General features: G+C 33.3%; 3 protein-coding genes across 3 annotated transcripts in view; 2 read left to right on the top strand and 1 right to left on the bottom strand.

Annotated features, from left to right (window-relative positions):
- Positions 1–14,996, top strand: part of LOC107194663 (glutamate receptor-interacting protein 1-like) — a 284,574-nt gene extending 269,578 nt beyond the window's left edge. The window contains 8 exon segments of the mRNA XM_015584317.1: positions 2,617–2,796; positions 5,315–5,640; positions 6,407–6,429; positions 7,321–7,479; positions 8,942–9,511; positions 11,808–11,980; positions 12,767–12,916; positions 14,352–14,996. Coding sequence (XP_015439803.1) covers positions 2,617–2,796; positions 5,315–5,640; positions 6,407–6,429; positions 7,321–7,479; positions 8,942–9,511; positions 11,808–11,980; positions 12,767–12,916; positions 14,352–14,471 — 1,701 coding nt within the window. The 3' untranslated portion in view covers positions 14,472–14,996.
- A 3,823-nt stretch (positions 14,997–18,819) lies between these two features.
- LOC107194282 (E3 ubiquitin-protein ligase RAD18-like) lies at positions 18,820–21,839 on the bottom strand. The gene is made up of 8 exons (XM_015583884.1): positions 21,810–21,839; positions 21,650–21,728; positions 21,038–21,569; positions 20,682–20,943; positions 20,520–20,580; positions 19,703–20,449; positions 19,275–19,637; positions 18,820–18,893 (listed from the first exon to the last, which is right to left on the bottom strand). Exons 1-8 carry the CDS (start codon positions 21,837–21,839, stop codon positions 18,820–18,822), a joined length of 2,148 nt encoding a protein of 715 aa, XP_015439370.1.
- Positions 21,840–22,306: 467 nt separating this feature from the next.
- Positions 22,307–23,000, top strand: LOC107194272. The gene is made up of 3 exons (XM_015583872.1): positions 22,307–22,391; positions 22,498–22,657; positions 22,830–23,000. The coding sequence occupies exons 1-3, from the start codon at positions 22,378–22,380 to the stop codon at positions 22,998–23,000; spliced, it is 345 nt and encodes a 114-aa protein (XP_015439358.1). The 5' UTR covers positions 22,307–22,377.
- The last annotated feature ends 1,631 nt before the right edge of the window (positions 23,001–24,631 follow it).

Raw genomic sequence — 24,631 nt, 5'->3', positions numbered from 1 at the left:
AGGCTTCGTTTTTGAGCAAATCGGTTTTATAAAATTGATGTATACATATACAGGATGTTCCGCTTAAAACAGGCCACCTAAATATCTACTCTATCTGTGATTATACAAGAAATATTTTTTACCTAATTTAAATGGTTTCAAGAGGCGAATCTGATGGCGGAAAAAATTATATAAGTGAATTTAAAATTTTTAGAGTTCAAGGTCATTTCAAGGTTATACTATTATACATGGATAAGTGCATAATAATGCTAGTTATAACATAGAATAGGAGAAATTATGTCCAAATATGTAAAAAAAACATGGGTGACCTTGAAAAAACCATTAAAAAAAGACATTTATAGAACATTTTTGCTGCCATACGATTCGTCTTTTGAAACCTCGTTTCAACGACGTAAAAAATATTTCTCGTATGATCACAGATAAAGAAGATATTTTTAGGTGACCTGTTTTAAGCCATACACCCTGTATACAGTAGCGGACAAAAAAAGTTACCACTTTTTCGATTCGTTTTGTTTTTATTATTTTTTAACGTCAACTTAGAACTTTAGTTTGTGATTAATATATTGTCTGATAGAGAATTCAAAGCTGTAAAAACCAGTATATTAAGGTTTTAAGTTAATATCAAGAAATAATGCAAATAAAAAAATCAGGAAAGTTGTAACATTTTTAGCCGCTACAGTGTGTATATAAAGAATGTATCTAAACCCAGTTAAAACAATTGCTAAGTACATATGTATATTTGGCAAAGGAAATTAAAAGCTATCGATGTGTTTTTTTAAGTAAATATGTAAAAAATTTTAATACATAACATACATAAAATAATATGATCCGCTGTTCCTAGGAAAATATTTCAACAACTCTCTATGATTGAAAAAAATGACTTCATCTCTAAAATAGTATATATGCACATAACAAACAGGTGTACAATTCCTAGATCTCTAAAATTTTCTAAGTAGCGCAAAGTATGACAAGGTGTTGGTTCTTCGAGCATGGACATTTGTATTTAAAGTCTCCGGCTAAGAATCTGTTGGCGTTTACACAAGATAGCGACTTCTGACCCTTCGCCTCAAGCCGTTTTCCTTCATTTCTGTCCACTCGGCTTAACGCGATGAGCTGGCTACGACAAAATAGCGATTACTATAGCTTTGGATGGGTTCTACTGGCTTCTCTTCTCGTAGCTCTTCGAGATTTACATTTGATTAGCATAATGCAGCTATATCCGGGACTCGTAGGAAAGATAGACGCTATCTTGCGTGTAGTTGCCCGTTTGTCCCCCACGGGAATCAAGGTGTAATATCAGTTTATACTGTTATACCGCCTGTCCGTACTTTCTGCAGTGGGATAACACATCGATGGTTAACCTGGAAACTTGATGCATAAATTCGGTAACTCCATTATGAAGTGAATTATGTAAATAATTTGAGATACTGTTGAAAGTAGACGCAAGATGGACTGCATAATACGTTCGCTACATTTCCACTGGGTTACGATGTTACTCCTTGTATTTGAATATGGGGATCTTTGTTTTGTCTCTTTTTATTTCGAATACAGACGTGTATCATCACTAGATAAGCCGTTAATACTACTTTAAAGAATATTTTCTGAACAGTTATATCAAGAAGTAATTACAATTTTTAATCTTTCAGCAAATGTTTAGAGTTGCTTCGTCACTTACAATACTGGAACTATTTATTGCGTCACTTGAATTTTAAACATGTTGTCACATATACCTCTCTTATTATTAGTACAGAGTCCTCGCGATTATTGACTCTTTGTTGATATGCGATTATTGTCCAGGCGTCATCCCCACCACTGTGGGGGGAGGTCGTGAAACTCGGCAACCGCATACATTGTTGCCGCAGCGCGCCGAGACGGCTTCCCGTTCACAAGCCGACGACTGAACGTTGGGAGCCCACAAAAAGGTTACATTCCCGGGTGTCGGTGAGACAATACTAATGCAACGATCAAACTTTTTTATTTTTCATCCTTTATTAATGAAACTTTTATAAACAAATTGGTGAGATTTTTCTGATTAAATTGATACTAAACACGTCGCAATTTGAGTCATATTTACATATGATTTATCAGAATCGATAATGAATTAATATGAATTATTAACAGTTTCTACATGAGTAATATGATCCAAATTATGTCATATTTGGTATCATTTTAATCAGAAAAATCTCACCAATATACTAGTAAAAGTTTTATTAACAACGAATCAAAAATAAAAAAGTTTCATCGTTGCATTAGTGTTGCCTCGCGCGAAAAAATTTTTTACACCTTTTTTCAAAGAGTCCATAATTTAGGAGATATTGTGAATCACTTGGAGTCACTTGTCCCCCATGTGCACTTCTAAGAACTTTTAGGCTGTGTGCATTCAAAGTACTAAATATCGAAATTTTATTCTCATTTCATTTTCATCTCAATCTTTGAAACATAATCTAAGCAACGACAAACTCCCACCTCAAACGACAAGACTCCAATCGTTCAAGAAGACATAAGGAATTCTGAAATTCGTTGAATTCTATGAATACCATATCCAAGTGTCCGAACGGTCGGTTTGCGGATTGGATCGAGGGTTTTTTAATCTCATTTCAATGGAACTTGTTGCAGGAGGCCCTCGAAGTTCTACGAACAACGCCCAGCACCGTCGAGTTAGTGGTGTGTCGGCTTCCGGGTGATACGAATGTCACACCACCCGGTGCACCGCCGCCGCCCCCGACACGCCGTGAACCGCCGCCGCCATTGCGAATACTCAACCCCCTGCCGCCACTTCAAATCGAGCCCTGCGGCGTAAGTAACCCTTATCAAGAATCCTTCCTTGTTGCGATCCGCTAGATACCCGAATTTCCTGGATCACTGATTCACTGAATTCCTCGATTTTCCACCCCCTTGGCCGTTAATCGAAAGATTGAAATTGAGATAGGACGGTGTTACTATCGACAACGTGCACTACCATTATTGACAACTAACTGGGAAGCCGATAGTATAATTCTCTGTTGAAGCAAAGTATAATATTTTAATATTTTAGTGTTATAATTTAGTTGATTGTTTTGGTTGGTTGACGATATTGAAATTATAATTGTTATATTTCAATAGTAATAGTGTAATCAGAATGATGAAGTAATTACTTTCCAACTCTTTTTGTAAAAAATTATTTACGACAGGAACTTTGCGTTTGAGGTACAGAATGATATAAATTAATAATGCTCAAAAAATGATCATTTATTTATATATAATTTTGAATGACGTTTTTAGAGAATATTATTGCAAATCTTTATAACAGGGAATAATATGAAAATGTATTCTTTACAAAACAGTTAATTACGTTTATATACAGAGAGTCATATAATTGGTGGTACAATTGAGTAGAGGGTGATTAAAATAAAATTTTGTCATATGAGATTTCGCTTTCGAGAAAATCGACTTGGAAAAGTAATCTGAAACGCGTGTTGTATTCGGCTTGGTAGTAAGTAGAAACAAAATGCAACGAAAAGACGCGCTAGCCAAGTTCTATTCAATTGCTCGTGTATCCAATAGATTTTTAAAATCAATTTTTTCGCAGTCTCAAATTAAAAAATTTTATTTTATATTTTCGACTTATTTTTGCACGTAGAATCATCCCCTAGCTGGTTGTACTACCAGCTACGTGACACCCTGTATATATTTTACCTAATAATATTACAGTAGACATTCGGTTCCTGCGCTACCGTTATCTGCACAGAAGCCACGCCCCTTGCTCACACGTATTTCTCACACACGTGCGCGTACCCTACTCTGTCGCCAAGCACGCACAGGCCGGAACACATACGGTGTCACGTTTAACACGCATATCTCATCACAGAAAACGAAATGTATATAATACTGTTTTTATTGGTGCAATGAATATTGGTGGCAATTTGATTGGTTCTTGTCTCACGGATCACACGTAATGGGTAAAAGATGCTAACCAAGCTAGACATTTGCCATTAAAATATATCACGAATTATTACCTTTTTCACATAATACCTTAAAACTTTATTACGCGGAACGTTTGGAAGAATCGATTTATGTAATAAGAGTATTTTATTCCATAATATTTCAAAATCATTAATAAAAATTTATGTTTTATTAACTTTGAAAACTTAGAAGATACTCCATCTACGAAAAACTTGTTACTGCTAAGTAATAGCCCTCTTCATACTGAACAACTTCGGTGAATAAACTTTTCTGATATCTGTAAAAATAACGGAGATAATTAATGTAACCGTAAAGTGCGCATATCCAGCCCACCCTATATATATCTGTGTCGCACGACTGAACGGCCGAGTGGTGGGGAAAGAGCTCGGGTAACTGGTTACCGATTCCTGCACGGAATTCTGGCCCTCTATAGCCCCGACTAGTGCGGGAAACGAATGTCTACTGTAGTAACTAAAGAATTAACATAATAAGGTGGCATATTAAATATTAATAAGTAATGCAAACAGTATACAGTAATAAATATTTTTAATGCATATCATTTCTAAAGAATATAACAATCTTATCTCTTATATCTGTAAGAATTTAATGAAAATTCAGTTCAATTTCTTTTCATTATAATACAAATGTATTATATTCAGAGCTTACAATCAATCTAATTAACTGTATGTAATGATATGTAAAGAAATGTACCTGTACACGCTATCACCATCGAATGCAATGTCATGTCATGTGATGAGTGAAAACGTACAATTTCAGTTCTTTCGTGCTCTTGGCCAGTAGACGCATCGGTACAACTAGTATACATAAAACAATGATTAATGAATACACTATCCGTTGGATCTAGAAACGCTCGAGAGGTACACGGAGTCTGATCGAAGTTCGTTTACAATTTAGATTTCGATATCTCCTAGGCGGCACATAGTTTCTGATGCATGTATATCAAATCCCTCGTGTCTGCATACATCATATCAGTCAGGATTAATCAAGACACGTGCATTATTCAGATTCATAAATTTCAAATTCTGATAATCTTACGAATTGCACTGCACCATAAAGAACATGCTACATATTGTTCAATGTTATAAATTTACGAAGATACTCATTAAGTACAATCAAAATATTAACAAAAATAAACTCGAAAGACTTCCTATTTTTGAAGAAAGGAGTTACCGCAGAAACCCAGCAATAACATTTTTACTAACGAAAAATTTGTTTCAAATAACCTCACGAGTCACCCATTTCCGGGTCCTCCAACAGTTGTGTTACACCCTGTAGAGTGATTTCTATTTTCAAGAACAGTATCGATGGCCGAGCTGTCCATTGAACGGAATTCTTTCGCTATCTGTCACAGGAATTCGACATAGAGATGACGAAGGTCGGTGGTAGTTTGGGTTTCACTTTGAGGAAAGCGGACAGCAGCGCGTTGGGTCATTACGTGAGGGCATTAGTACGAGAGCCGGCATTAAGCGACGGTCGGATCCGACCTGGGGACAAAATTGTCGCCGTTGACGGTGCACCATTGTCCCCCATGAGCCACGAAGAGGCCGTTCAATTGCTCCGACAATGTGGACCCACAGTGAGGCTTCGATTGTACAGGGATCTGGCGCAAACTCCTGTCTCCGCGTTGTCACCCACTGAACCTGATCACCCTCTCCGTCCACCACGAACAAGTTTGAGGTAAACGTTACCCTGTGATTAAGCCCTATCCATCGTTGGACAGGAAAAATTCACGTTCTAATGCATAATTCATTTCGAATCCCGTTACGATTGATGGCTTCGAAATGCATGAACTCTCGCTAGACTGAAAATTGAGCCGTTCGCAGGTCAAAGTGACTAACTCCACTTTTTGAATTTTTAAAGTTTTAGTGCCAAAGCACTTGATTGGTGATGAACTTTTTATATTTTTATATTTTTATGGTGGTAACACTAGAACTACCACAGCAGTGAAAACAACTGGTTACACTTTTATAACGATGACTAAAATGTTAGAATATGTTTTCTCGTATCTTGCACAACTTTTATTGCAATATGAAAATGAAGAAATTAATTAATTTATAAATTTCTATATTTTCAAAAGTTTATTATTTTTATCGATGCGAGAGAAATAGATATACGTTTATCGTGGGTGGTTCTAGCGTTATTCAGTTTGGCGAATGAACGGCTCGATTGATGAATCGCTATCCTCATCTCTTGGTTTGTTCTGAATGAGATAAAAAATACCTGGGTGAAACATTTAAAGATTAATGAAAATTTTTTAATGGTGAAAGTCAACATAATCACGCACTTCAAAATCAATCGAATCGACAAGACTGAAAAATATTGTGTGCTTTTGAATTAATAGTTGATATCTACTATATCATGAAGTATTAGGTTGTTGCACATAAAATGATCATTTTATTAGCGGCACTTGATTTTATATTGCATATTATACGAATTTTATTAGACAGAGTAATATTGACTTAGACTGTATACAGGTGTTACATTCATTTTATATTTATGACATGGTCACTGTACTGAATATGAAGATGACTCTTCAAATCTACTTGGAGCTGTCATCTTTCAGTAGTTTTCTACAGAAACTTACATGCATCTTCATAAAGTTTCTTTATAAATTAGGCTTAAATGTCAATCTTCAGATGTATGTGGAGGAAATAGCCGCAATTAACTGAGATTGATTTTCTATTTTAATTAACTTTAGTATGTAACATAATTGATATTATTGTTATGTTAAACAACACCTTGAAGGAGTAGGGTACAGTGTGTAATTTTTTAATAAAGAGTTTTAATATAATTTTCTAATAAGCTATATTAATAATTTTCATTCATAAAAGTAACATCAAATATACATATCAATATAATTGCTCATTTCATGTACACCGACTTGATATATTAAAAGAAACAAATAAGTATAGAATGTGTTGTTATAGACGATTTTACGTTTAATTTGCGTTAAATATCAAGTTTAAAATATTCTGAATGTCTTGTTATTAATCTGTACTACGTAATAATAATCATTACTAGTTACACGATATACGTACAAGTTGTTTAATCGGAATATATTTCCTTTTTAAATGATCATAGAATCTCTGTTGTATTTTTAAAATTACAACTAAATTAGACTGTGCACAATTGCTGTTGTTTAGCATTCACGTTAGCATGGAAAAATTTGTATAAAAAAATAAAAGTACACGTATCTTCCTTTGTTTCACTCTGGAAAATAAATAAATGAAAAACTGAATTATAATATACTGACATCATGCAAAATTTCTGTAAATCATTAAGACTATTCTGCCCCACCTCATATTGTCCTTTCCCAATATATTTCAGATATCTCGTTCAATACGGCTACGACAGAAGGTAATATAACAATTTGAAAGTTAAATTCGGAAATATTCTTGCAGACAAGAAGCAGTAGACATGCTAGCGGTTCAAGTTGCAAGCAGTCCCCCGGAGCGTCTTGCAATTCCCCAAGAAGACTTCGTCGTCTTGCCACTCGTACCCCTACCGAAAATGAAGGTATTTCAATAATTTCGATTAATAAATATGAAGAAGAAAAATTCGATCGACAATAACGAGCATAAATTGATTAAGAATTAATCTTCATTCGTGACTGATTTAAACCTTGCAGAAACAATTCACAGATCTGTTCAGCCCCGTCTGTACAATGTGAACACTCGATACTCAACTATATTAAGAATAATTCAATCTTAACAGTCAAATATTATTACAAATTGCCTTTATAATAATTATTATATTCTATTATAAATAATAAGAAATCAGTTTGATATGTTTACACAGTTCAAAATACTAAAAATTCGAGAGCATTATATGATTTACAGTATCCAACAAATTGAAATTTTTACTCTGATTTGCAATATTCAGCGGGTGAGTCTTGCAGAATTTCTCGTCCCAAACACAAATCCGGAAGCAGAATTTTTATATCACCCTCAGTTTTTGAAAAACATGAGTTATAAAAACGCACGATTCTGAGCAAAAATGAGGTATCACGTGAAAACGTTACACCTAAACCCTTAGATCATTATTTCAAAATTACGAAACTTATATATGTTGTATCTTATTATCTTGAAATTGAAAATATCGATATTAAACCAATCTATTGTTTTAATTTTTTTTTAATTCCTTTTGTGAAGAATACTTTAATTTCTCAACCGAAAATGTTGAGATCTGCTTCACATCAGTGAAACTACGGATCCTACTGACAAAAAATATTAACCGGCGATAGAATTTGACGCACTTTTAACCCTCAAAGACCTATTATCTTACCACTTCAAAAACACATGGGTTGGTGTAACCGAGTGCGTTCGTTTCCCTATATCTTAAATACATAAGTAATTCAATCACGAATCCTTTAACAACACACCACAGCCCTAACTTCCCACCCTTTACCGTTCAAAAATGCCAGGTGTCTTTCGGTTGGACTGAATTACTTATCTATGTAAGATATAAGGAAACGAGCGCCCTCGGCTACACCAACCCATGTATTTTTGAATTAGTAGGATAATATAGTGTGGTCTTTGAGGATTAAAATGAATTTAGCACCATTGCAACGGGGAGTTAACCCTAATCCGTCCCTTGTGTCAATTTTACACAATATTCTCCTAAGAAATGACGTTATTTCGTCATCTGTTGATAAATTTAGCTGAGGCTTCGTGATTTTTACTTCAAAGAATTTGTAAATTTAACTATTTATCACTTCTTTGTATTAATTTTTACCATTGAGGCAATTAGACGCCGAGGAACAAATTCAGTAAGGAAAATGAGGGACGGATCAAGGTTAAAGAGTCAAGAATCAAATAAAGAATTCACATTCAAATAACAAACGGGAATAAACGTTACAACCGCTCAAAAGTCAACAAGAAGGAAAATGTAAACTTTGAACGTTACCCACGAATAATCCCAAAAGAGTTCCAGGTTTGAGGACAGATACATATATGTATACATATATGAATCCTTGCAGAAGATCTGGAGAAGCATTCGAGCGTGCACACGATGTCGACGGCCAGCCAGGCGGAGACATCCGATTCCGACCAGTGCTCGATCAGGACGCAGATAACGAATTCCCAACCGAACACACCTGGAACCGACATAATCGATCCGCCACCGCTCTATGACGTTTGCGATTCCAGCAATTCCTCGATGGCACCGGCCCGGCCGAGTTTCCTCGACTTAACGGCGCCCCAGGGGAAGCCTCATTTTCAATTCTGCAGCCTGGACTCCGATCTCGAGTATCCAGGAGGTGACGGGATTGTCGCCCAGGAGGAGGGGCATGAGGAAGAGCAAGCCGCGAGAATGGATGCCGATTACGAGAGGCGAGAGACGATCGTCTTGTCCAGCCAGGAGCACGACAACGATCTACCGTCGGAGCCGGCCTCGATGCCGCCCGTGCTTTCGTCGACGAGCACCTTGAGCACAGCTGCATTCAGTTATAAGAACCCGGCTTATCAGAGCGCCAATCCAGCTTGCGGCGCCGGTATCGACAACGCGACGAAAACTAAGGTTACCCACTCCAGCGATCAGGACATACCAGGTTATTTGATTTTACATTCGTTAACGGTCTACCCCGTTTGCAATTATTAGGTCCCCTAGTAGCATTTATGGTTGGCCAACGGTATTCAACAGTTGGGAGTTTTTTTTACGTAGAAATTCCCAAAATAGGACTTACGACAAAAATGTTATGACAATTTGCCAACTAATATCCAATGTTGGGCCTACGACGAAAAAGTTCTGACAATTTGCCAACGAATATCCAATGTTGGGCCTGCAATTATTATTGTTGGTTAATTAACCAGAAATTTACAATGATAATACAACATGCAATGAGTAGAAGCGCATTTGCGAATGTGCAGTCATATTGTAATTTTCAAATTACGTTGGTCGACTGTAGAAGAAGTATGCACGAAAAATAGTTAAGAATTCTTTTGTAGGATTTTTTAAAATACTAAATTTGAGTATTTTTGTGAAGACACACGTAGTTGAATTATTAATTGATTAACGCCTGTATAAAATGTTAGTTCTTCTTATGTTAATAAATATTAGTTATGCTTATAGAAAATTACATTTGATTATCATAATCTTTGTAGCGAATCAGGTATCAACAAATCTATACTGTCTATTCAATTCTTTATATTATCTGATAATTACGATTAAAAAATCGTTATCACACGCATTCGCAAATTTCCTGATAATCTATCGCAATATCGTGATAATTCAGTAAAAGCTGTGATATTAACAACATAATGTAGATAATAAAAGGCTTTATTGAATTACACTCGTTCTCTGTAAATATTCACAGTCAATTGTTTCAAAAATAGAAGGTTCCTGTTTAGTAAATATTTCCTGTTTTAGTATCATGAATTATTTCCTGTCATGTATACCGCTAAGGATAAAAATTTGACGTTTTAGCATAAAATAAATATTATTTTACATTGTTATTACAACATAAATAATAGACAATAATTTATAACTACATATTCCAGTCTGATATTTCTTTTTGTAAGAATTGATACAATTTTTAGTGTTGTTACATTAATATAATATTCCTTACTGTCTTCCTAAATAATTTCATACATACTGAATTAACCAAATCATTTTTTAATTATGTGAATTCATTTTGTTCAGTCTTTTATAGCATTTTTTTATGCGAGGAAAAGCATACTATACATACTTTAAAAATGAATTTAAAAAGAAGAACAATTTTCTGTGTACAACTAACTTCTTATAGATTAAAAATAACACAACATTTATGCCAAAGAAATGAAATTACATTACTAAACTGTGAATAAAAATATATACAGGGTGTCATGTAATTGGCGATACAATCGGGTATGGGGTGATTCTACGTGACAAAATAAGTCGAAAATATAGAATAAAATTTGTTCGTTTAAGACTTCGTTTTCAACAGAAACGATTTTGAAAATTAATCTGGAACGCGTGTATGCGACATGGCAGTAAGTAGAAACGGAATGCAATGAACAGACGCGTTAGCCAAGCTCTATTGCACGCGTATCCAGCAAATTTTCAATGTCAGTTTTCTCAAAAACGAAGTCTCAAATGAAAATATTCTATTTTATATTTTCGACCTATTTTTTCACGTAAAATCACCACATACCCAGTTGTACCATCAGTTACATGACACCCTGTACACATATAATATATGTATTTAATATTATTACAATAAGCCATTAATTTTCGATTAATTTTTTAGACTTAATTAAACAGGAGTAAATAATCAGAAATATCATAGATATTATTCGCCGAGTATTTAAAATATGCGAAAGTTTCACTATCTTATCGTCTAGTAATACTGAAGCGTGCAATATCTTGTTACTACTATATCGAGTCACCTTGATTTTGCGCAGAACTGAGTTGCGGTAGCTACGAATGAACAGCTCGCTCAGCGATTGTTAAACATTTTTATCCCGCGCCACGCATCTTATTTAATCAGTCTTTCCATACTCTACCAAACGCTTTTCTTTCATCGTGACAAAAGCCACTGACGTGGAGGTGGATAGTGAACACAGGTCCGAGTTCCGGAGACAGTTGGCTACGTGTGTTTCTTCGAATGCGCGTGAAAATTCTACTTGCCCAGGGATCTCTATTAAAATTCTATTTATAAACATAATATTTAATAAAAACGAACTAATCCTGATAAAGGTACTTCCTTAAAGTTACTTCACTTGGATTATTAAAAGAAAGCCTGTACGTATAATCGAATCGAATGAAATCATTGACAATTAGGTTTAATGTAAAAGTTGATAATTAATCGCAGTGTGATATGCAATTAATTTCGCGTCTGGTTTAACTTCGTTTTATATGTGACACAGGAAAAATCTTGGGGGCAGAGGATCCCGGTGGTAGCAAGGGTTTATTGAAGTGGAAAGGCGTGATGTTCGCTCCGGATGATGGAATAGATAAAGCTGAGAACGAAGAGGAGACGGTCGGGAAAGACACCACGGACTCAGCTGTCCCCAGCGAAGAACTTGAACAAGGAACTGAGGTAGAAATTGCTTCTCCGAATTACATCGAAGTGTTAATGTATGGAATCTCTTTCATCATTTATGGACGTTAATTAGTAAACGAGCCACACATTGTTTTATAGCTATCCAAAATTTACAGATCGACACAGCTAGTAGCATGTTTAACGCCAATATTTACTAAATAAGTATTTTTATATCTGTAATTACAATTAGATTACTTAATGAGATTTAAGGTAATATTTTTGTGTACATTGAGTTTAGACAGTTTTAGATGATTAATATATAAATCGGTTTACCGTGTAGTAAAGCATCAGACGTTTAAAAAAATTATTGTTATTAAAAAATAGAAACTCCTATTTAGTTGAAAAGATTCTGGTAGCTTTACTCAAGTACATAAAAAATGTACTGTATGTTATTATTGTAATATATTATTACCGAGGAATTTGGAACTATACAAACAATTACATATACGTACGGAATATAGAAAATTGCGTATTAAAGCAGAGAAAGTAATTATTGCTTTTAAAAACATTTGGTAATTACTTAAACAACTATTGAAAATTTTGAAATAGTCATCTCTTGAAAGTATAAACACGTTGAAAAATTGTGTATATTCAATACAACCATAAACACTGCAACAAATTAAAAAATTCAATCTGTTAATACGTCCTTAATAGCAATGATATTAATAAGCAATAAAGTAGTTTTTTCAAAAAGTGAAAAGTTTACTGTTTCCTTTTATAGTTAAATTATTACTGATGCCATGAATATATTATTTTTAACTGTAAATACTGTTTTCGCTTAAGGTGTTCATGGTAGAGCTGACACGTGGGTGGAATAGCCGACTAGGATTCAGCTTGCAACCGGAAGGAAATCATACAGTTATATCGGTCGTGCATCCCGACAGTGTCGCTGCTAAAGATGGAAGGCTGAAACAAGGAGATGTGCTCTTGATGGTACGTTCGATCTCATTTTTAATTTCATTACTTTCCCTGTTCTAATTATAACTCGTAAAAATAACGAGATGTACGTAAACATTGTTATGTGATTCAGATATCATTGAAAAAGGATTCTTAATATTGTTTCCAAAATGAATACTTCTTCATTTTTAATTGAAACATGTAATGATTCACAACAAAAATGAATACTTCTTAATTTTTATCACATGTCTTGAAATTTTATCCGGAGATAATTAAATTTATTCTTATGGTAATGAACAACGAAACGTAAAACCCTCATTATAAAGTAATTCGACTGAGCTCAGGTTGAAGATTAAGTTACACAGTCAGTCAACGTTAAACAAGTATAATTATATTAAACGAAGCACAAGTGACTTCCTTTGTTTTAAACACGTTTTTATAAATCCAACAGTCTGCTTCCTGGTAGTATAAGTTCATTACATTCGTCAAGACTGTTTGAACAGTTGGAAGCTAACATTAACATAATGAATAATATTAACTTTCATTAGTTATATCGTATTCAACAATCGCGTATACACACGAATTTATGATGATAGTTATTGAAAGTTCTTATAAACCTACACACTTAGCACAAAAAGTGAATCAAGCCCCAATTGGAAATAAATTACAAATATCACATGAGTCCTTTATTCTGTATCGTTCCCAATATCTCAAACGTAAATAATCACAAAAAAAAGATACGTAGTTTATCATAGAATTACATTTGACAGAGTATTTCTACAAAGAATTTCGGCAAATCAGAAAATGAAACAGAGATTTGTAGTGATCTTTGTTATTTGTTGAGTTTTAAAATAAACCATTAACTTCAATTTACTGTCCCTTCATCGAAGAAGAATGGTCCTCCGATATTGTTTTAATCGTCGGCACAGTAAGTGCAAATCTCACCAAAACCTGCATGATCATCCACAGGTCGGAACAGTATTCGTTATACAGTAATATTTTCATGAGTGCTATGTACTCGGGTCCATTTCGAAACATACATGGCAAGGCGGAAAGGTTTTCAGCCCCTCATAGATTTGTTTTTTTGCCGGAAGCCGAGCCTCTGCTTCTGTTTACAGTGGACTCTAACTATATTGCCACTAAACATATTGCCACGCGAGGCACTTTCCCTTCACACGTACTTTCGAGCACACAACTTCGCTCTCCCCCACCACGTTGCGTACGCCGACGCACCAGCACGATCCAGCTTCTGCGCAAGTGCTGAGGCCGAGGCTATGACGATAGAACTTAGCATGGAGGGGGCTCTGAACTCATTGCCATTTTATTCCCATACAGCCCCGACCATGACAGTATATTTAGAGTTCACTGATTGGTTCCAAAGGGAAATTCCCCCAGTGGTAGGAATAACGCCGTTGGTCGCGTCGCATTCATCGAGGAATCAGTGTAATAATCACTTTTCTTTTTGTTTCAGGTGAACGACGAGAGCGTGAAAGACATGTCGACGGCGGACATAATAGATCTGTTACGTAAAATCCGTGGATCCATCGGTATCACGGTCATGAGACGAAGCAAACGGGAGAATGTAACGTGACGCTAGTCAGGTGTATAATAGAAGAACTCACTAAAGAAAGAAAAAACTTTCGCGTCCGTCATTGCAGTGCGTTTTTCACTTTAAATCGATTCACTGACAAAATGTCGCGCGAGGGCAAATCCTTTGCTCTTTATTTCGTTCGTCGAAAGAATAATTTATGAACGAAGACAACTTCTATTATAAATTACACAGTCGACGTGTCGTCTGGCCGCAATAAACGATTTCGTGTGAATAGATCTGTGAACAGAATCTGTGAAGTTCGAAGCCTTACACGCGCTGCGATGATTTAGTCACTTATAATGAGCATCCTCCATAAATTCTCGTTTAGGCAACTTTTCAAGTGACATACAACTTCCTTAATTAGCGCATAATCGAGTGCAGTTGAAAGCTTCATTCGTCTTAACACTCCACGGAATATACAATCTAAGCATTATATATTTCGAAATACACTATTAATATAGCCGAATTAATGTCCAGCGTGTTTTAACGAACATTCTTCGAGACGAACAGCTTGGATTTCGGTGAGGTAATAAGACTGCTTTAAGAAGTAGAAAATCACGAATGTGAAAGAGAAACGCATGGTTGCCATGTAGATATTTATTCGATGAATGTGACGACGCAAATATGAGTCTTTATTTTTTGCGCAATTCGTTAGGATCTTTAGACGCTGTGTTCGGGTATCCGTGGATACTCGTCGATTGCAAAGTAGGATATTTTTGTAAATCTTCACACTTAAGAAAGTCTCAATTACAAAGTTTGAAACAAATAAAAAGATTCTATATAATATTTCAGAGACTTTATATATTCTCGATGTCATACGAATATCACAGAAAGACTATTTAAAGTGATTGAAACAAAAATTGCGGTGGAAGATACTCTAACGTACCATCAAGTCTTGTAGCTGAAATCTAATTAAATTCAAAGAAATCAATTTATGGTGTTAGAAAAGTGTTGCTAACGTTGCGTACCAAGTTAACGAAAGGAAATGTATGAACATACGAAGAGAACGTTCCTACAAATTCTATAAAAGTTGAAATTAATTATATGAAAATCTTGTTATTCGAATTAAAATTTATCTTGTTCGTCGAATTTTTAATCATACAATTAAAACTGCAATGTTTCGAATACTACGTCTTAGATACATTTAAAGGTGATTCACCAATTATATACTTCTCGACAGAAATTGTTAATAGAACATTATACGTACTAGCTGAAAGTTTTGTTGAATTCCAAGAAAGAGTTATAATGTGATTCATCGTGATAATCTTTCGAAGGAAATAATACGCGTCGATGAAGAACAATCTTAAACATAAAAAATAGCAAAAACCACCTGTAATCGAAGAAACTATATCACTCGATGTCTACGAATTTATGAGTATTCCTAAATCACTGTTTCTCAAATTCGTCATCGAATCCGATCGTTAAAAACAAACATTTAAGATGAAAAAGAATTGAAAAAAGAGTTACATCGAACACCATAATCAAAGAGTTAATCAAAATATCACGGAAAATACATGGAAAAGTGTGTTATCCTTATTACGTCGCTGAATCACCGCGCCTATTGTAAATAATTGTAAAATAGTATCTTTCTTTTTTTTTGTTAAATATTATGTCCTCAAAGTTTAAAAGAAACCAGACCGTAGCTTGAACACGTTGAACATATCGTTGCGAAATATGCCGTATACCTGTACGTGTTCAGTGCGCATGATGAATCACGAACGATAATGTGTGTACTATAATTATGTAGTCCGCGATTTTTCAGCGTAGAACTGAAGAAATATTTACAATCATATAATCGAAAAATTGATACGTCATACTTTCCGTCAAATACCATGTATTCAATACACGAAATTCGCGTACATTTGGTTCGTCCGTTACACTCTGTTCGGTGTACATAAAATTGAAGTGTTATTCGAAAGGATATATTAACAACACTACACGTGTATTCGCGATAAAGAAATATTATACGAATTACAATCCTTAATTGCGTCATGTTCGAATCCTATGTAATAATGGGAATTAGTTAAGACTATTTGAATTTTCGCGCCACGCGTCAACGTCGCCGATACGAACGACGCAAGTCTGGCGCGATGAGGAAAATGCGAAAGGTACGCTTAATCGTGCGTTCCCTTTTAAATTGGAATTTTTTTCAATGATTTCAGATTCTTTACATATCTGATAGCAAGCAATTTTTAATCTTTAATTTATGAAAAATATGTACTGGTCCATATCGGTTTACTTAGGGAAATTAATCCCAATAATTCAATGTATGAATTTATTACAAAATTACGATTGTGACGTAGGGACAGTCCTGAAATAAGTAAGGATTACAAATATTACTTAGAATTTCGATTTTATTTAATTATTTGGTACCAAACTGTAAGTACATAAATACTATTTTGTCATCGATTTGCAAATTCAAAAACTATATTCAACTTTGCATCCTTACTATTCTTTCAAAATTTCATTACATTTTCGTGCAAAAAAAGAAACGAGTTGAAAGATATTATTTTCACTCTTCTTCATCTTTTAACGCGTTTCACTGATTTCTGTACACAAGGAAAAATAGACTCGCTTGCAGTATATTTAAGAGTGTAGTAAACGTTGAGTAACTACCTCGCGTGATGCCATACCATACAGCAGTGGTTCTCAAACTTTTTATGCGTAACCCTTGTCTTGGAAGCCTAACGATAATCAGATACATTGATGAACTGAAAGATAATATAGTATAATATGTTATTGTCGGCAATTTAACAAATTAAATGGAAATTTAAAATCTTGTAAGATGGTGATAAACATATTTTTAAAGATAAAGTTATTTTTGAAATGTAATAGTTAAGGAATAGAAACAGAATAATTATTTCTTATACAAATATCTATGATTGTATTGCAGTACAAGAAAATGTAAAGAGATCTTACATGTGGCAGCTTTACAATACAATTATTAATAAAAATAATTAAATGATATATTTGCTTGAGACTATAGTTTATCTACTGAATTGTGTTACACTGATATATTTTTAACACAATCATCTATAAGATAATAATAATTAACTAATACTTTAAGCAAAAATGTTATCAAATTTCCTATTTGTCAACAGAACTCTGTAAAAAGATTTTTGAAAGTACTTAAATATTGTGGTTTCGCAAAGAATGGTTTCAGAAACACTGCCATATACATATAAATACTATTTAATGTTACAGAGGAATAATTGTTAGCGCAAGCCACTTAAAGCTGTAGAAAAATTCATTCCTATAATAATGTTGCACTTGTATTTATTCACAGAAAACAACGTATAATAATATAAATATATAATAAATCATTACCACAAGATTGCAATAGGATAAAAAAAATTACAGTGTTTCATGAATGTGATAGTCGTTCCATTAGAATGTTAGAAGCCTTAAAAGTTCTATTAAATGAAAAAATTATATTTGAATCTATCACATTGTTTGTATGTGATAAATTTGAATGCAATTTGTATATACACATACATATTGTACATGAAATTAAATGTATAAATGAAACCAAAGTGTATAAGTAATAAAATGCATAACAAAGACAAATATTTTATGCGTACACAATATCAAAAATGACTATTTTAATGTTAAGTTAGTTATATATATGTGAGATATAAGATTGTGTTTGTTGTCATTTTACCATAGTTGGTCCCTTTCCGATCAAATACTATAATGTATTCAATAAAATTTGGTGTCTTTGATACACAATTTTATATTCTTTTTACTAATTCACTTATATGAAGTCGTTTCACTTAGTACAGAGTCAGAACATTGACCAATGAACATCAGAATAAATTCACAACAGCAATAGTGGTTAGATTCTTTTTTTTTTTTTATTCCTATAAGATGGAATCAATTAAATTATACATTCATTCTAATACTATGCACAAAATAAAAAAAAACATTGCTCTATACTTGCTCTATATCTTATAATATGAAAGGTATTTGGTTATTGGTGTCACAAATTTTAAACTATGATTCTAAGAAATATCAAAATGAACAAAAAATTAAGAATGACGAAATTGTGTTGAAACCTTCGTTTGCAAGTTATTAAGAATAAAAAATTCAGGTCAGAAACGCCTGGAACCAGGCAAACTTCGTACAAGCGGTAAGCGTAGGACACGACAGTCACTTCACACTGTACCCTGGTATTCCTTGAAACAATACATCCTTACTTTTTAGCCAAACATGTGACATGAATCTTTCCTTAATGTAATCCCAACATCTGTAGGTCATTTACAAACATTAACGACGACAGTGCCGAAGAAGAGATACTTACAAGGAAACCCTGGTGACTGATACACGCCGATTTTGACGTAACTTTTTACTACGCAGATTGCCCACCCAGTTTCAGACGTTTCTGACCACAATGTCTGCTCGTTAATAACTTAATAACGAAGCCTTCAACATAATGTCGTGATTCTTTGTGTTCTTTTTACTTTGACATGTAGAATCACCTCTTAAAGATTCAGACACCAGTAGCCAAACCTTAGTGTGTATTTTTTGCATTATAAAATATTTAAAAAATTGGTGCAGATCATTTGGAATTATTCCTAACAAAATGGGAATAATAGGTTATAATAATAAATTAACTGTGTAAAACAGCATATACATAATTACCAAATTATATTATCATAATATTATGACTTTGATTGATCTATTTACATATAAATTTTTTAGTGCAAAGCCACAAGCTATTTTCCAAAACAGTCTTGACATAATTAGAGTAAAAATCCACAAGCAATTGTCAAAATATATTACTTTAAGTTCTTTATATATTACTCTTAATTTTAATTCGAGCAGACTTTCTTAAGGCTGTTGTACCCTCCGTAACCGTGGTATTTGAAATTCGATTTCGCAATCGTGGTTTAGTTTGCAAACGCCTCTCTTCATCATCGTTCAACGTAGTTACAGATTCTTCATTGGATTCATCAGTCTCACTAAGATATGATTGGGAAGATTTTTTAATTTTCTTCTTCATACCAAAACTGGTTTTATTATCATTTTGTATGAAATCGCGACTTCTCTTTCGGAACGAACGACTACCACTACATTCAGGAGATGAACTTCTGTTTTCTTTCTCCAGATCTGATAAATTTAATAAACTATTGTTCAAACCCCCATGATTAATAAGGTGTGATTTACCTGTAAATATGACTCTGTGTATTTTAATATTTTAATCATTAATGTGATAAATCTGGATTACATACCTCTATTAAATTTACTGTCAATGCTATCGTTACTCGATAAGTCACAAAGAATATCTTGTAAAACAGATGCTGACTTCTCACTTTTTCCCTCGTCTCGATCTGAAACACTGTTGGATTCCATGTCACCTCTGCTAGTAGTAACAGAGTCCATGCTTCTCATTTTATCATTCAGAGGTAGTTTTTGCTTTCTTTGTAATAACATTTGATACTTTGAAACATTACATACTTTCTTAGAATCATTCTTCACCATATTGTTGCCAAAAGTGGTATCCAATATGGAATGCATTTCTCTATTAGATACAGAAATATTACTCAATGTGTCTGAATTAATATCATCCTTTCCTGTTTGTATGTATGAATGGTTGGATGTGTTGAATACTTTTTCACGAACACGCTCTTCATAATTTGATTCACCGTTAGTGTTTGGAACATTATTGTTAGAAGGAGACAATTCTGCATTAAGAAATTTCTTCGGATCAGTGCTCGAATACATTTGTAATGGGCAAGCAGTGTCTGAATCAGAATCTTGTATATATACAGCTGAATTCATAGATGGCAAATCATCTACATCAACGTCACTTACTGAATCATCAGAACTTTTAGTTGTTGCTTCATTTTTGTTTGCTATGCTCTTGTTACCTTCAAAACTTTCATTTATCAAACTACGTCTTACAGACAATTTTTTTTTAGGCGTAGTGTTTTTGATTTTTTCAATTAAACTTTGAAAACTATCCTTATGTGCTTCCACTAATAAGAAAAAAAATACTAAAATATTATGTTCGCTATAATCAATTGAAAGATACGAATAAATACTTACAATATTTCTTTCTCTCATCATCTATAATGTTTTGCTCTGTATTTCTATTGACTTGTAATTTCTAAAACAATTAATGATTTTATATAATGAATTAAAATGACTATAAAATAACTCAGTAATATGTTAAATGTACTTAAATATAAAAATAAATGAATAAATTACATTTATAAATAAGGAGGTTTTATTCATTCTTTTCTCAAGATTTTCTTCATCTTCACATTGTTTAACTAACTCTGAAACTGTTCTTGGATTTGACTTGTCACATTCTGCGTTATAAAGAACAATATATCTTTGCAATCGAGCCTCCATAGCCTTACGATCTCCTTGTGATGACAAACCAAATTCTTTTAACTTTTTCCGCATCACAGCATCTTTCATTAAAGTAAATACTAACTTTGGCAGTGGTTGACGTTTCGATTCTACTCTGTAAAGGTACACAGTGATCATACTCTTTTATATAAACATTTCAATGATACAGTACAAACATAAATTACACATTATAGTGTTATGATATTTACTTTATTTGTGGATGATCTTTCCTTGCTTCCCTTTTTAAGCAATCATCCAAATGTCTATTTATATTCACTTCTGAAACAGTAACTTTACATACTGGACATATTACAACCTTTGTATCTTCTGTGTTTATTGCATTTGGTCGCTTTCCACTTTTAGGTGTAAACATCAATGGTATGTTATTTTTGCCACTAGTACTTGGACTTGATAAATCATCTTGTACATTCGTAGAAGGTGATGCAGTATTTTTAGGTATTAAATTTTTATTAACAAGTATATTTTCTCGTTTAATTGTTGGTGATTTTTTGTTTGCACGAATTGATTTTGGTGTGCTCACAATACCATCACCTGTATTGCCTGGTAAAAATTGTAGTGGTCCTAGTAGACATTTCTTTAGCTTATCTTTAACTTGCAAAAATTGTGCTATAATTTCATCCAAAACTTTATTTTTCCGTAAATCCTTCTCAAAAGTTTCCGCAAAACAAGCAGGACATTGTGTTTTATAATGTAAATATTTTCTTATACATAAAGAACAATCTGAAACATAACATAAAGATAATTAAATATAGCATTCTATTAACATTATGAAATTAAAAACAAGTGAAATTTTTTCTTACAATTATGAGAGCATGATGTTATAACAGAAGTTTCCATGTATTCATAGCATATACCACAAACCAACAAATCTTCTATATGCTAAAAAATCAAGGTGATTTTATTTGTTATTATCATTACAAATAACTAAGGAAAAAAAGTAAAAATACTGAATATAAATACCTTTATTTGTATATACTCTGAGGGCCACATTATACAATATTATTGCACATATATGATATATGCATTACATATATTGCATACAGGTTAACATTTTTTTTTAATGTAATAACGTTAATTATTCAAGACTTAAAAAGAAAACTGATGTCAAAATGCGCAGTTATAATGAACACATATTAAGCATAAAGTATAAATTATAGAAATGTAGAAAAACAAAGTGGCCCTATCAAACTGTTTTGAAACTTGTCTAAATACATTGCACGGGTAGAAAGTACTTATGACGTGAGTCATAATAATATAAATTAAACTTATTTATGAAAATGTTCACGGTTAAAATCAGTTTATAGCATTTAATAAATTTTTAAATATTTATACACACATAAAGACTACATTAAAGCCAAAATGTATAAAGCGTTAAGTCAAAAGTATTTTAAATACAACCGGAAATCACTAGATTTACAGGGTTTATACAGCTTACGTAATTTTCAGATTTTTGTATGACAAAAGACGGAGGAACTAAGGGAACCAAAGGGAACTAACACCGTCGTTTCAAAGTAATTTATGTTATACGATGGGTTTAATCCGGTTAGTACGTGAGCTAAAATTTAAGGATGTGGAACGGTTATGGTATTTGCATGATGTTTCATATACGCAGTGGAATTGTAATTTAATTGAAAGGTTATATCCTTAGGTTTACGATAAAAACCAGTATTGTCGGTGGTATTGTGTATTACACCTGTCAGGAAGGTTTGTGGTCAAAACCAGAAGATACCGCTAAATTATACGGAAAATTATATACCAATGTTGCTCCATACGTTAAACACAATTTACCTAAAGAAGTGATAGATGAGGTAATATAATACATAATTTACTGTTTCATAATATTTCGTATTTTGACATTACACATGTAATATTATTTTCTTTAAGTAATAACTTTTAGTACTTTTTCATATTTCTTGTTTTAATTAATTTCAAACATAATATATATAATTCAGGAAACTCACTGGACCATTTTTATTTCAGTATAATCGGCTACCAAGTGTGACCTGTATAACAAACTGTGCGAAACAATATTGGAACGAGGGTGTTTTGAAATCCATGAAATTTATTTCTAACTTACCTACTCATGCAACTAATGGAGCAACTAGCCTTTCTGAAACTGTACAAAAATATATGAAAGAATCAGCTCAATAAGTAGAAATTTAACTGATGTATAATACTGTTAGTCTTGATATTCATTTTGGACACAAATTATTTAGTGAACCAAAGGTGATTATATAGTGAGTTATAAGTAAGAACAACTATTTATTTTATTCCTACATTTTTACTATATTACAGTTTATTTTTATTGTCTGTGCTAAAGGAAACTTTAATGTAAAGTGCTTTTCATAAAAGCATATTCATATGTTACTAATAAAAGTATGTTAGAAAAAATTGTACTTTTGTATTTGTTGGCAGAGCTACAAATTTTTAGGTATTTTCCACTTACAAAGAATTAATTTTAATTGCTGATTTAAATTCATTAAAGCACAAACAATTATATGAATTATAATAAACAGTATGATAGCATTAAAGTACAGTTTGAACAATATACGCATACATTTAATGTATTTTATGTGTATATGTTAACTAAACACGATATTCCGCTACATCCAGTGACATAAGACACATTAATTATGTACTTTTGTAAAATTCTTATACCTGCTCTGTGTCGATACAAGGGATTGTAATAAATTGTTTGGAATTAGCGGTAATAATTTTGAATTTTTAGTTGCAGAGTGGCATGGTTTCTTTTCTGGTTTTTACGGGCGTTTACTTTATTTGTCTCGTTGCAAGATAGCGACATTATTTTTTTTTCCGCGTCTATCAGATTTTATTAAACATTTGATTAATATATAATTCTTGTCAGATCTGTTTTAGATACTTTTAGGAGATTTAAGAAACAATTTTGATATTTATTGACTATATTTTTGCTGAAAATTCTATTTGCGATTCTTAAAGATTCTTAAGCTATAAACGTAACAGTTCTAGGATAAAAAATTAATTATTGTCCTGGTATAAAATCAATATGTGGGATTGTAATGAAAAATTGAATGACAATGAAATTTTTATTGACAGTTACATCTAGAATCTATACGAATACCTCGTCTGTGATGTAACCAGATGTAACTGTGGCATATTTATTAAATCGAAACCCTGTATCGGCACATTGTTTTTTAGGCTATCAAATATCACACGGAGTCTTTTAGAAAGTAGTAAAGTCTTTTACACAAATTCAATGAAATACTTTCAGGTACCCAGTTTAGGGCTATGAAATTAGAATGTTCAAGAAGAGGTAAAGAAGTTTCATATTTGCAATTATTTTGTGATACTGTAATAGAAATCGGTATCCTGTGAGAAAAATCGTATTTAACGATATGAAATGAATAATAAATAACGGTCTTAGGGATTTATACTCGAGAGCTAAATCTTTAAAAGGAACGTGTCACTTAAACAAATTAGTTAAAAATGATATTTATTTGGGGAATATGAACATCATACATAAACGAGAGCGGTAGAGCGAGCTGCGGTATCGGTGCTCTCCGTCGGTGTCGACGCGTACCGAACGATGCCGAGGATGGTCGGAGCAGGCGAACGGGAGAGAGCGAGAGCGATAGAGCGAGCCGCAGTATCGGTGCTCTCCGTCGGTGTCGACGCGTGCTGAGGAATTTCAGTGGTCTATGAGAGGAGGTGTGCGGGCGAGAGAGTACGGTAGAGCGTGCCGCGGTATCGGTGCTCTCCGTCGGTCCAACGCACTAGTGACGTTGCGTCACACAGTTTATTGA

Source organism: Dufourea novaeangliae, unplaced genomic scaffold (assembly GCF_001272555.1).
Source record: "Dufourea novaeangliae isolate 0120121106 unplaced genomic scaffold, ASM127255v1 scaffold12, whole genome shotgun sequence".
NCBI classification, from domain to species: Eukaryota; Metazoa; Arthropoda; class Insecta; order Hymenoptera; family Halictidae; genus Dufourea; species Dufourea novaeangliae.
Note: the sequence above shows the minus strand (reverse complement) of the source record. Positions and strands in the feature narration are given on the sequence as shown.